The sequence below is a fragment of the Prionailurus bengalensis genome, chromosome E1 (genome assembly GCF_016509475.1).
Source record: "Prionailurus bengalensis isolate Pbe53 chromosome E1, Fcat_Pben_1.1_paternal_pri, whole genome shotgun sequence".
Classification (NCBI taxonomy): domain Eukaryota; kingdom Metazoa; phylum Chordata; class Mammalia; order Carnivora; family Felidae; genus Prionailurus; species Prionailurus bengalensis.
Window position 1 is genome coordinate 54,291,652 of NC_057347.1, and position 13,067 is coordinate 54,304,718.

Below are 13,067 nucleotides of genomic sequence, written 5' to 3' on the forward strand. Positions count from 1 at the left end.
CCATGAGATCATGACCTGAGGTTAATAAGACGCTTCATCAACCAAGCCACCCAGGAGACCCCCCCCCCCGCCTTTCTTTAGGGTAAAGATGTATTCCCTCGGGAAAAAAACCTGACCTAAGGACATTATTAGCTCATTTTAAAATATTTTTATAATTATTATGCTGTTCATCCCCACAGATTGGCCGTGATCATTGACATTTTGCAGGAGACACAGATTTTTACCAACGGTTGTACCAGCGCTAAGCAGACAAGCCACGGGAGATCCTGGCCTCCTGCTTCTCAGTCTGGTGCGTCCCCCTCTGAACCTTGACATTCAAGACTGTAGCAGTGTCTTTTGGTGGTTGAATTGGAAAATATGCATTTCTGGAGAAACTTTGTGGTTATTAGACCAAGGCAACCACCAAGTATACCTCTCCTACATTTTCATGTTCAGTTCAAGACCTTGATCTTGAATCCTCATGAGCTTCAGCTAGTCTATGACTGTATTGCCATAGACATTCTTCTGATGCCCACCAAACTCTGTGCTTGGAAGCTTCCAGAGGAGAATGGACAAGTTTCCTTGGTTCCTTGTAGCTTCCCAGGGAAGGTGCTCCTGTGGCCAGAAGGGAGGAGGAAAGTGAAAATCCCCAAAGGAGCAGGGAGAGAAAGAAGGGCATTCTTGGGACTCCAGAGATGGCACAGGGCTCCCTGTGGGTGGCACTCAGTGCAGGCTATCAGATGACATGTCACACATTAGGATTGGCTTCCTATGTGCGTGTGGCCATTCTGTGTAAGCTGAGGGCACTTGTCACAGGGTATACAGGTGTGTGTGCGTGTGTGTATTTAGAGTCTGAATTCCACGTGGATCAGGGAAGGAGGGGTCCCTGAAAGCTTGCTAAGTGCCCACTCTGTGCCCAGCCCTGAGCTGGGACCAGCAGGGGCTGCACAGGAAGGAAGGTCACAGCCTGAGGAGATGTTTCTAAGACTGAGAGCCTTTCAGAGACTCTGAGGTCACTGTGCTAGCTTAGGGGTCTGGGCCTTGAGCTGCAGGCTCACGGAAGGGGAGCTCCCTGGGGTGGCCTCATCAGGGCTGGAGAAGGATGCTGGCCCTGATTCCTCCCCACTGGGTGCTCGCCTGGACCTGCAAGGTGTTTCTGAGCCCAGCTGGCCTTGTGCTTTTGGGGGTGTGATGGGAGGGGTGGCTCAGGTCTGGGGCGCTGTGGGCGAGTAGGGGTCTCACCCCTGGAAGTATCTGTGGCATCTGTGGCACAGCTGGGATGGGTAGAAGGGTGCATGGTTGTGGTGGGGGGGAGCGGGTCTCAGCCGGTCCCCATCCCCGGTGGCTGTGTTCCCTCTGTGCCCTTCATTTTCTGACCAGCCCTAGGAGCAGAACCTAAAGAAACCGAACAAGGAAGCAGCAGGCGCAAAGAAAAGCAGAAGTGGAAACATTGGAGACTTGACCCTCCTCCTTGAAGGGGCCTGAAGCCGCCTGGCACTGCCGAGGGTGACGTCTGTGCGGAGAAGATGAGGTGGCCGGACCAGGCCGTGTGGCTGCCGTTGGCTCTGCTGCTTCTCTGGGTCCCAGGTGAGGGGCTGCCCGAGGAGGGGGAGGCTCAGCGGTGAGGGAGGCTGTGGGGGACAGGGGAGCACAGGAAGGGGCACTGGGAGAGGGGCACCCTGTGTCCACCACGTAAGATGGATCGTACCCTGGAAACGTGAGACAGGGCATTCACCTGACCTTCCATGAGCCACATTGGGGCGCCCAGAAGGGGCTTTGAGGGCAGTTTCGGGTGGATTATTCCAGGAAGAAGGAGGGGCGACCAGGTGGCAGCAGAGCGGGTGGGAGAGCGGCGGACGCTGAGCACACCGAGGGGAGGGGGGTGTGTTTTGTGCAGGTGTGGAGGAGGGGTGACGACTGGCGGGAACACCACCCTCTGGGGTGCACTGAGGTGTGTGTAGCCAGGGCAGCGCGAGGGGCTCAGCGTCCTCAAGGCAGAGAGATGGGGACAGAGGGGAGGGGACGGTGGTGGGGAGGAAGGGGAGGGCAGAGAAGTCACAGGGAGGAGAGCTTCTCCAGGGAGCAGAGGACTTCCCGTTTCCAGGGATCCGGCTTCCATGCCTCTCCGGAGCTCTCTGCACACAGGCACGCACCGCCTAGACAGGTCTGTCCCTGGGGTGCCTAAAATCCTTTTGGTCGTTTTGATTACAAATTGCATGTTTTCTTTGACTCCGTTTGCTAACTGGTTGGCCACGGGGAAGCTCTTCCCTTTGTGTATTAATTTGGCAACGGGTCACCCTCCCACGGCTACTCTGTCCATCACCCTCTGGGGCGTCCTTGTGTTTTCATGGAATCTGCCTGCAGTGGGAGCTCGTGGTTCCTTTTGGATATCCGTTTGTCCCGTTTGTTTCTCTCATCGGCCACAGGCTGGTCCAGCCAGAATGATGCAGTGACCATCCTTGACTTGTCTCTGACGAGGGCAGGTGTCCACTGTTTCCCATTAAGTGTGAAGAAGGCGTCTGCTTGTGTCTCGTTACAAAGTGTTTTTTTTTTTTAATTTTTTTTTAACGTTTATTTATTCTTGAGACAGAGAGAGATAGAGCATGAACGAGGGAGGGTCAGAGAGAGAGGGAGACACAGAATCTGAAACAGGCTCCAGGCTCTGAGCTGTCAGCACAGAGCCCGACGCGGGGCTCGAACTCATGGACTGTGAGATCATGACCTGAGCCGAAGTCGGCCGCTTAACCGACTGAGCCACCCAGGCGCCCCACAAAGTGTTTTTAAAAACAGAAGCAACAGGGGGCACCTGGGTGGCTCAGTCGGTTAAGCATCTGACTTTGGCTCAGGCCATGATCCTGGGGTGCATGAGTTCAAGCCCTGAGTTGGGCTGTGTGCTGACAGCTCAGAGCCTGGAGCCTGCTTCGGATTCTGTGTCTCCCTCTCTCTCTGCCCTTCCCCCACTCATGCTCTGTCTCTCTAAGGAATAAATAAACATTAAAAAAAAGAAATACATTCCAGCCAATATTTTCCAAAACATAGGAAATCATTTGTTTCATCTAAGTTTACAGACTTGTTTGTAGAGGCTTGTAAATTACCCTGGTTATTTTTCTTATGACTTGTGTATGTGCGTCTCCTATTTTTCTTGACTTGGCTATCACTAGAATGTTGGTATCTTCCATACGAAAAATCAAGTTTCCAACGTATACGCTAACTCCACTGTGTTCCTGTTTCTTAATTCGCTGATTTCTGCTCTGACCTTACTCTTTCTTTCCTCCTGGGTGGGGTGTATATGCGTGTGTTCCTCTCCTGACCTCTGGAGTTGGGGGATTCACTTGCTTATCTGGGGTTCTCAGGGATAGGACTTGGTGACCATAAGCAGCCAGAAGGGAGGCTGGGGTCTGGAAGAAGGGGCTGCTGTGATAAAAATCTTGGGAGTGACAGAAAAGCAGAGGAAGGGAAGGTTCTGGCTGACGGGGGGTGGCCAATGTGAGATGGGGCAACTTTGGGGGTGACTCCCAGGGCACCCCTGACCCAGGCCCATCTGGTGAGGGGCCTGCACTCGGCTGTGTTTTCCAGGCTGTTCCTCTATAAGTGGCCCCACCTCCATGACGGGCACCTTGGGGAGTTCCCTGATCGTGCAGTGTTCATATGAAGAGCAATTAAGAACACATTTCAAATACTGGTGCAAAAAGCCATGTTTTTGGAAAACTGTGGAGACCAAACAGTCAAGCAAAGAAGTGAGGAACGGCCGCGTATCCATCAGGGACCATCCTGCAAACCTCACCTTCATAGTGACCTTGGAGAACCTCACAGAGGATGATGCAGGAACATACCGATGTGGGATCGATACGTCCTGGTTAGGAGGATATTTGCAAGACCCCGCCGTCCACATTGTGGTGTCTGTGATCCCAGGTGAGTTGTACGCACCCCTCCCCCAGCGCCAGCACCAGGGCCCCTGAAGGGTCTCAGGCGGGAATAGTCGAGGCAGGAAGCAGATCAGAGGCTTGGAGCAAACTCTGTGTGTGTGTGTGTGTGTGTGTGTGTGTATGAGGCGGGTGGTAGGTGGAGAAAGAGAGTCAGGGTGGCTTCCTGGAAAAGCTGGCCCCTCTGCTCAGTCTTGGGAAGGGGCAGCTGAGAAGGCAGAGTGTGCAAAGGAGAGAGGGAGCCATGCTACAGGACGGTGGGAGCTGAATGGAGAGGCAGGTGGGGCCAAACGGCGAAGGTGAAGGTGCTGGGCATAGGGGGGCCTCCAGCCAGACTTGCAGTCAGACTTGGAGTTTAGACAGAGATCCCAGGCGGGCAGCGTCTGGCTGTGGCTAGAGGAGGATGAATCTGGAGCACAGGGGTGACCTATGGGCTCTCCGGAGGGCCCTGACCCTCCTCCACAGGATGGGATCAGGGCTGTTGGGGGTGCACAGTGCCCCAGGTCCCGGGCCCCAGGGAGGCTGTGGCCCCGGGGGTTCCTCGGTCCTGCCTCCACCCTGAGTGAGCATTTTGTGCAAAAAGGTATTGGCAAGTAGCGGGAGAATCCGATAGCGCTATCCCGGGTCTCGTTTGTGTTTCCGCGCCAGCAACAACGTCCGCCCCACCCGCAAACATCACTGTAACCCAGATCTCAACAATCACAGCTGGAATCACGACCACGTCGTCCTCATCCTCACCCACTGTCCCCATCACCATGGGAGCCACCCACAGTGCAAGCAGCCAAGAGGAGTTCCAGCAAAGCCAGGGTGTGGGGTGAGGTCCTCTGTCCCCTGTCCCTTGTCCTGGAGGTAGGCCCTCGCCTCAGGAGTTGCTCAGGGCCAGGGGAAGCCTCGAGGTGGGGATGGCAGGAAAGGAACTTCTAATGAGGGCTGATGCTCCTACCAGGGATGTGCTAAATGCCCTACACGTCACTAGGGCCCTGGGCCGTCACCACCCTCATGTTACGTAGGCGCAGACGGCTCAGGGAGGTTAAGTGATCTGCCAGGTCACATAGCTATGGGAGGCGGGGGGGTGGGGGGGCTTCCACCCAGGTTTACCTGACTACAGAGTCTTGGTTCCTCCTTCTAAACCTGTGATTCTTTTTTTTTTTTTAACTTTATTTCTTTATTTTGAATGGGAAGAGGGGCAGAGAGAGAGAGAGAGAGAGAGAATTTCAAGTAGGCTTTGCATGTCAGCACAGAGCCCGACATTGGGCTCAAACCCACAAACCGTGAGATCACGACCTGAGCCGAGATCAAGAGTCGGGCGCTCAACTGATTGAATCACCCAAGCACCCCTAAGCTTGTGATTCTTGGTCTTTTGGGGTCACAAGCCCCCAGGAGAATCCGACAATGCTTACAGACTCCTTAGAAAAGCGCGTGTAGTTGTAAACCACTTCTGAGGATCTCAGACTCCCTCACCAGGCTCCACCTTGCGTCCTGCCATTCAATGCCAGCACTCACCACCTGGAGTTAGCACAGACCCTGTGGGTTGAGGGCTCAGTTCCATAAGACTGCCTGACTTCAAACGTTTATTTATTTTTGAGACAGAGAGAGACAGAGCATGAACGGGGGAGGGGCAGAGATCGAGGGAGACACAGAATCTGAAACAGGCTCCAGGCTCTGAGCTGTCAGCCCAGAGCCCGACGCGGGGCTCGAACTCACGGACTGCGAGATCGTGACCTGAGCTGAAGTTGGACGCTTAACCAACTGAGCCACCCAGGCGCCCCAAGACTGCCTGACTTCAGATGCCAGAGCAGTTTGGGGATCCCCAGGCCATCACATTTCTGGCCCACTGGCTATGAATTTGGGGGTTCCCATGACCCTTTTGGGTTTGATAATTGGCTAGATAGCTCACAGAATGCACGAAAGCCCAGTGCTTATGAGTATGGTTTTATCATAAAGGAAAAAGGCCAGAAGCAGCCAATGAAGAGACACAGGGGGTGATATCTGGGAGGGTCCTGGGCACAGAACTTCCCTGCTGACTCCTAGGAGGGTCAGGGCACGTCAGGGCACATGCCATTACCTAGGCACGATTGGTTGAATCACTGGCCACATGATTGAACTCCATCCCCAGACCCCCTCTACTTCCTGAGTTTCAGGCTGGCTCAGAGCCCCAAGTCTCCATAATCATGGGGGTGGGCCTTCTGGTGACCAGCCCTAGTCTTGACCCATTCATCTCTTAGCATAAACTCAGGTGTGATCCGAGGGGTCCTTCAATAACAGAGGCTAGCCTACTATTGGGGAAATCCTTAGGATTTAGAGTCTCCCTTCCACAAGCTAGGGGCAAAGGCCATTCAGATTCTTCTTCTTCTTTTTTTTTTTAAGCAATCTCTGTACCCCAATGGGGCTCGAACTCACAAACAAGAGTCACGTGCTCTACCGACTGAGTTAGCCAGGTGCCCCCATTCAGATTCCTTATTCTATGACCCCCCAAAACCCTTCCACAGGCCTTCCATCAACCCAAGTGACTATCTTAACATCAGGCAAGGTGAAATTCAGGTCCTAAACACACCACTTCCAGAACTGACTGCAGATGCACACACAGGAGGCAGAACTAGGTTTTGTAAGGCCTGGAGCCTATGCATTTTGATGCGTGTGGGGGGACTTACGTCTTTAAGAAAAAGACATGAGGTGCCTGGGTGGCTCAGTCCGTTGAGTGTCCAACTTCAGCTCAGGTCACGATTTCACCGCTCATGGGTTCGAGCCCCGAGTCAGGCTCTGTGCTGACAGCTCATGGGTTCGAGCCCCGAGTCAGGCTCTGTGCTGACAGCTTGGAGCCTGGAGCCTGCTTCCGATCCTGTGTCTCCCTCTCTCTCTGCCCCTCCCCTGCTCACACACTGTCTCTCTCTCCTTCAAAAGTAAATACACATTTTTTTTTAAAAAAGAAAAAGACTAGAACATTATGAATGCAAGCTAGACAGGAAAGAAGAGGCTGGCAAGCGAGGGACCTGAAGTCAGCTTCCCACGACCTCTGCTGTGGCTTGTTCGTATGTGAAATGGCAGAGCCACAAGGCGACTTTTTTTTTTTTTTGTGTGGCAATGTTTGTAACTGCAAAAGGCTGGGGGACATGCCAGTCAGAAGCAAGACTTAAATAAATTATGGTCTGTTCATGCAGTGGAATACTATGCAGCAGTGGAGAAGAGTGAGGGTCTTCTTTATTCACAGACGTGGAGAGATGTCGAAGACGTGTTGCTAAGTAACAAAAATAGTGTTGGATCACACCTCCTTTGTGTGAAAGAAGGGGGAAAATAATGTATGTTTCTATTTTCTTGTATCTGAATAAAGAGCTTCTGGAAGGTTCTTTTTTTTTTTTAAATAAACGTTTATTCATTTTTGAGGGGGGCACAGAGAGAGAGGGGGGACAGAGGATCCGAAGCAGGCTCTGCACAGACAGCAGTGAGCCGGATGTGGAGCTCGAACTCAGGAACTGTGATGCATGCATGCGTCATGACCTGAGCACAAGTCAGATACTCCACCAGCTGAGCCACCCAAGCGCCCCTGGAACGTTCTTAAGTACACTGATATACTGTCTACTTTAAAAAAATTTTTTTTAATGTTTATTTATTTATTTTTGAGAGAGAGAGAGAGCACAAGCAGGGGAGGAGCAGAGAGAGAGGGAGACACAGAACCCAAAACAGGCTCCAAGCTGTCAGCACGGAGCCCGATGCAGGGCTCGAACTCACAAACTGTGAGATCATGACCTAAGCCAAAGTCAGACACTCAACCGATTGAGCCACCCAGGCGCCCCTCTCCTTTTTTTTTTTTTTTAATGTGACCTTTTCTATCGACTGCAAATAAGTGGGGGTGGGGGGGGAGTGCAAGCTCCCACCTGCTCAACACTGCCGTGTCCTCCCCAGGCTCCAAGTACTCCTTTCCTTGTTGGCGCTTCTGCTGCTTCTGCTGGGGGGAAGCTTGTTCCTGGCCTGGAGGATAGTTCACAAGCGGGTCAAAGGTGAGTCAGCCCCCTGCTGGGTGGGGGGTGGGTGGGCAGGCCCCCAGCACCTCCCTCTCCTTTTTGAGGCTCTGTGTCCTTGTTCCCCAGAATGGGCATCGGGAGTGTATCCTCGGACCACATGTCCTGGGTGACCCTCGAGGCCAGGCCCCGGAGGAGGTGTCCCTGGTATGGCGGAGACAGGCCGTGGAGGGGGCTCCCTGGAAGCTTGTCCGTGAAGCGGTCACCCTCTTCTGTCTGATACCCTTCTGGAACCTCCCATACTCTTGAGGGTGTTGTCCCGCCCAGCCCCTGCCCATCCTCACACTCTCGAAGACAGCTGTTCCCAACTTCCTATAACATGGTGGGAACCGTAACATCAGTGGGTGCTTCTGCATTTGCTCTGGGCCCCGGGGGCACCTCCTCTCGCTACCCTCTTTCCCTGGCTTGCTCCTGGTGGGCTTTGGGGCTCTCAGACTCCCTTTCCCCTGGGACCTTCTCCTGGCTCCCCAAAAGCAGCTTGGGGGCCCCTCCTGGCTGCACCTGTGTGCACGCACCCTCATGCCCTTTTCACACCAGACTCTCCCCGCCTGCTTCCTCGCCTGTCTCCCGCCGGCCTGTGCTTCTCCTTCAAGATCAGGGACTGGAACTCAAGAAGGCAGCCGGTCAGTTTTTGTTGAATTAATGTATTGCTTAGTATCTCGAGCCATGAGGGCATCTCAGATGCTTCGGGCATCCTGGGGCCCACTTGCTCTCCTCTGGGCTTAGACACAAAGAGAGAACACATGTGGCACCCCCAGCACCCTGTCTGGCACTCAGGAAGTAGGTGCTCAGTTGACTCTAAACGAGCGAATTCAATAAAAAGAGCAGAAGGATGCAGATGTGACCTTGTTGCTGGCTGGAGGCCCAGCTGTCACCCACGGGGCGCAGGTCTCTGCCCGAGTTGCAGGGTGAGCCTTCTTTGCTCTAAAGCTTCTGGACTCCATGAGCAGCTGCCTCGAAGGGGAATCCTTGCCCGGCCGTATGGGAGGAGGGGTGCATGCCCCACAACTGGCGGTGGGTGCTCCTGGAGCCCGTGCATCCTGGGGATCGGGGCGGGGGCCCACCGTGGGGGTCAGGCCTTTGGTCAGGCCTTTAGAAGAGGAGTCGACCTCAGCACGTGTGTGCCTGATGCAGGGAAGGAAAACCACTTCCCCTTCCCCCTCTGCTTCCCCCACATCACTTCTGAGTGCCCTCCTCCTTACCCCAGGCCAGGCCTCCCTCTGGGATTTTCTCAGCCTCAGGCCCGTGGGTCCCAGCCCTCTCTGCCCTTTCACCTAGAAAGTTTCCCTTTTTTTTTTTTTTAATGTTTATTAATTTTGAGAGACAGAGAGAATGTGAGCAAGTGCACACGCCCTCTCACAATCAGCAGAAGGGTGGAGAGAGGGGGGCAGAAGATGCGAGCGGGCTCTGTGCTGACAGCAGAGAGCCCGATGCGGGGCTCAAACTTACGAACTGTGAGATCGTGACCTGAGCCATAGTCGGATGCTTAACCAACTGAGCCACCCAGGCGCCCCAAGAACCTCCCTTCTGGAAAAGGGGGATATAAGGTTGTGGGAGAACAGGGGCACCTGGGTGGCTCAGTTCGTTAAGTGTCTGACTTCGGCTCAGGTCACGATTTCACAGTTCGTGAGTTCAAGCCCCGCATCGGGCTCTGTGCTGACAGCTCGGAGCCTGGAGCCTGCTTTGGATTCTGTGTCCCCCTCTCTCTCTCCCCCTCCCCTGCTCGCATGTGCTCTTTCTCTCTTTCTCAAAAATAAATAAATAAACATTAAAAAAAATTTTTTTTTAAAGATTATGGTAGAACATTCAAAAAATAAGCAAAAGCACAAAGAAAGAAATAAACTGTCCATAATAATATAATAAGAAAGAAAACTCCCAGCACCTGGAGAAAACCAAGCACTGACATTTGGGGCATGTCTTCTCTTGCTTCTCAATGTTTATTTATGCAGATATGATTTCTTACTTATGGCTTGCTTCTACCACAATCCCTCTTACACACACACACACACACAATGCACACACACACAATGCACACACACACATATTTGCACTTAACCTACCATTATCATTTTCCCTGCTGTGCAATGTTCTAGAAGTCTCTTACTGCAGAATTTAACGATGTGTGGGGGATTGCACCTTGCTTCGTGGACCCTCTGTCACAGGAGAAAGGCCTTGTGTTCAAAGATGCTGACACTCCCTCCCCATCCCTGCAAGTCTCAGCTCCTGTCCCCACACTGTCCTTGCTGCTCTGCTGCAGCCTGGTGCCTGCCTGTCACACACGGCCTGTCTTCCCCTCCGCCCTCTCATGATGAGTTCATTCATTCCCTTGCTCACGCACACAGCACAGCCGTCCGGAGCACCTACCGTGGCACCGGGCCCTTGCTGGGCTCTGGGGGACACAGTCGTGACCAGGAGAGACTGGGTTCCATCTTCCTGTGCAGCTGGCTCTGGCCGAACTTTCTCACTGCCACATTCCTTCCCCAGCAATGTCCACCCATCTCTTCTCCACCAGCCACCAGGTCGCCCGCGGAGAGAGAGGGTGGCAGGAGCCTGCACGCAGTATTTGGAACAGAATGTGTTTGCACCTCAGAGCACCCGGGTGGTGTTCCATTAAGCCACCCGAGAGCACTCAGCTAGCACTTCCATCCTGTGTGTCTCCTGAATGTCGGTGTCTCACCTTCGACTCTGGGGCTCTATGAGGGGTGGGCAAAGTCTGTCCCTGGTGCATCTAGTGCGGGGGGGGGGGGGCCCTGGGGTTGCCTAGCCGTGCAGCTACACTAAAGGCATTCCGGCTGTGTGCACAATGCCCACTGCCGGCCCGCTCCTGGGTCTCTGGGTTCCAGCGGCCAGGGGTGCACAGAGCCGTGTTCAGAGGCAGGTCTCCTGCAGAGCGACACTGAAGACGCCACAGGCCAGAGGTCGTGTGCCCTGAACCATGGTTCCCCTGGAGCCACAGGGCCTCCTGTGTGTGAGGGACAGACCCCCAAGCCAGGGGAATCAGAGCAGATGACCCCGGTGACCTCTCATGGTTTGATGCAGTACTAAGGTCTCCATAAGGACGGTTCCTTTTTTATTTTTATTAAAAAAATTTTTTAGGGCTCCTTAAAACACAGATTGCTGAACTCATCCCCAGAAGTTCTGGTTCCACACGTCTAGGGGAGGGCCTGTGGATCTGCGATTTGTTTATTTGGGTAAAAAGCACGTATCGTAAAATTTGCCATCTTGGCCTTTCTTTTTTTTCATTAATTTTTTTTAATGTTTATTTGTTTTTGAGAGAGAGAGAGAGAGAGAGAGAGCAGGGAGGGGCAGAGAGAGGGGGAGACACAGAATCCGAAGCAGGCTCCAGGCTCTGAGCTGTCAACAGAGAGCCCAATGCGGGGCTCAAACTCACGAACTGTGAGATTACGACCCGAGCTGAAGTCGGACGCCGAACCCACTGAGCCACCCAGATGCCCAGCCATCTTAACCATTCTTAAGTTTACAGTTTGGTGATGCTGTGAAAGAAATCTCTGGAACTGTTTCATCCTGCGGATAGGTCCTTGTAAACAGGTGTCCTTCTCCAGTCTACTCCCACTTGAGAGCATTTTTTATGAGTGACTGTTTCGAGACCTAGCTTTGTGTGGCCACTCTCCCCAAGCCTGTGCCTTCCCGCTGGTTCATTTATTCTCTCCTCCACTCGTGCATTCATTTTTCATTTCCTTCTTCACCCACTCACTCTCTCTGCAATTCCTACCCTGAAGTGACAGGTCCCCAGCATCAAAGTCTCTAGGGAAAGTCCTTCCTCCAGCTGGATCATAGGGGATCCTTATCCCTGTTTTGTTCTCGGATTCAGACTCCTAACTCTTCTCTCTTTAGCTGGTGAGAATCCAAAGCCACTCCGGACCCATAGTCAGGTAAGACACAGGCAGAAGGTGTGCCGGGGTGGCTGGCGGAGAGAACAGAGGACGTTGGGGGCTTCAACAGTCCCACTGGCCAGTGGAGGTCTGAGTGCATTGTTGATGGATGGAGTTGGGTGCTTGCCCAAGAGCAGGGAGAATGATCTCTGGGACATCTGGTGGTTGGGTCTCTGGCTAATTAGCTCTGGTTAGTCTGTCCCCACCCCCATCCCCCATAGAAAGTGGAATGATGGAGGGTCCTTCCATGCTGACTTGGGGGGGGGCATTCAAATACTGCCCAGAGGGGACCAGAGTGGGGGATGGGGGAGGCACGGTGGGGAGACTGGGGCTGGGGCACCCAGAACATTGAGAGAAGGGGTAGATGTCCGCAGGCAGGCAGGAACAGAGGTCCCTCTGAGCTGGACTATGGAGGGGCTCCGTGGACACCCGCTAAATCTCCACACCTTCTGCCCACCCAGAATACTCTGCAAGGTGAGCTCTATTATGCGAATCTGGAGCTGCAGGCAAGGACGCTTCAGGGAGAGCCCACACAGCCGAGACAGGAAGAGGTAGAATACAGCACTGTGGTGAGTGTGAGGGCCTGGCAGCTGGCGGAGGGGGGGAGGGGAGGGCCTGGGCTCTGTGAGAGGCACCGCCCTGGGGGGTGGCAGCAGGCAGAGAGGGAAGGGAGGGGCTGACTTGGTGACCTTGTGCCCCACCAACACAGGGCCACACAGAACCTAGGTCAAGTGTAGACCTTGCCAGAGCTTGGTGCCATTGTGGCTGGGGGCTGGGGCAGAGACGAAGGGGCTGTTGGGGTGGCCAGTGATGGTCAACAGTCAGTGAAGCGGGGCATTTATTATGCACCCACTATATACCACACACCGATGTTAAAGCCTGTGATTTCCCACTGTTTTGGTACCATTATCTCTTTGGCATCAACTCTGCGTTTCAGGTTTTTAATCAATGACCCCGCTGCAAGCCAACCCTTAGGCACAGTGACTGTAAAGTGCAGCGTGGAAGAAGCTTCTCCAGCAGGGGTCAAGACCCACCCATTAGCGGAAGAGTTCGGGGAGAGGTTGGGGACCCTGTTGTTGGAGAAGATGAAGGGAGAAAAGCATCAGACATGTGGCCCTGGGACTAGCAGCATCCTTGTTTTTCTAACTTGGTGATTAATGATCTCAAAGTCGATCCAGGCACCCCACCCCCCCTGCCCCGTCTCCAGGTCTCATGCCTGGGACTTTGTGCTGTGTTTGAACAGGTGGGGTGAAGCA

General features: G+C 53.7%; 1 protein-coding gene across 7 annotated transcripts in view; it reads left to right on the top strand.

Annotated features, from left to right (window-relative positions):
* Window positions 1-13,067, top strand: part of LOC122485856 (CMRF35-like molecule 8) — a 36,812-nt gene that overhangs the window by 10,032 nt on the left and 13,713 nt on the right. For 4 of the 7 annotated variants that reach the window (XM_043585174.1, XM_043585172.1, XM_043585176.1 and 1 more), the window contains 6 exons: window positions 180-1,566; window positions 3,556-3,891; window positions 4,551-4,716; window positions 7,803-7,897; window positions 11,774-11,811; window positions 12,273-12,380. In XM_043585174.1, the coding sequence (XP_043441109.1) occupies window positions 1,506-1,566; window positions 3,556-3,891; window positions 4,551-4,716; window positions 7,803-7,897; window positions 11,774-11,811; window positions 12,273-12,380 (804 nt within the window). In that variant the 5' untranslated portion in view covers window positions 180-1,505. Of the gene's footprint in view, window positions 1-179; window positions 1,567-3,555; window positions 3,892-4,550; window positions 4,717-7,802; window positions 7,898-11,773; window positions 11,812-12,272; window positions 12,381-12,748; window positions 12,962-13,067 lie in introns of all 7 variants that reach the window. The other 3 variants (XR_006297970.1, XM_043585173.1, XM_043585177.1) reach the window with 3 other exon arrangements.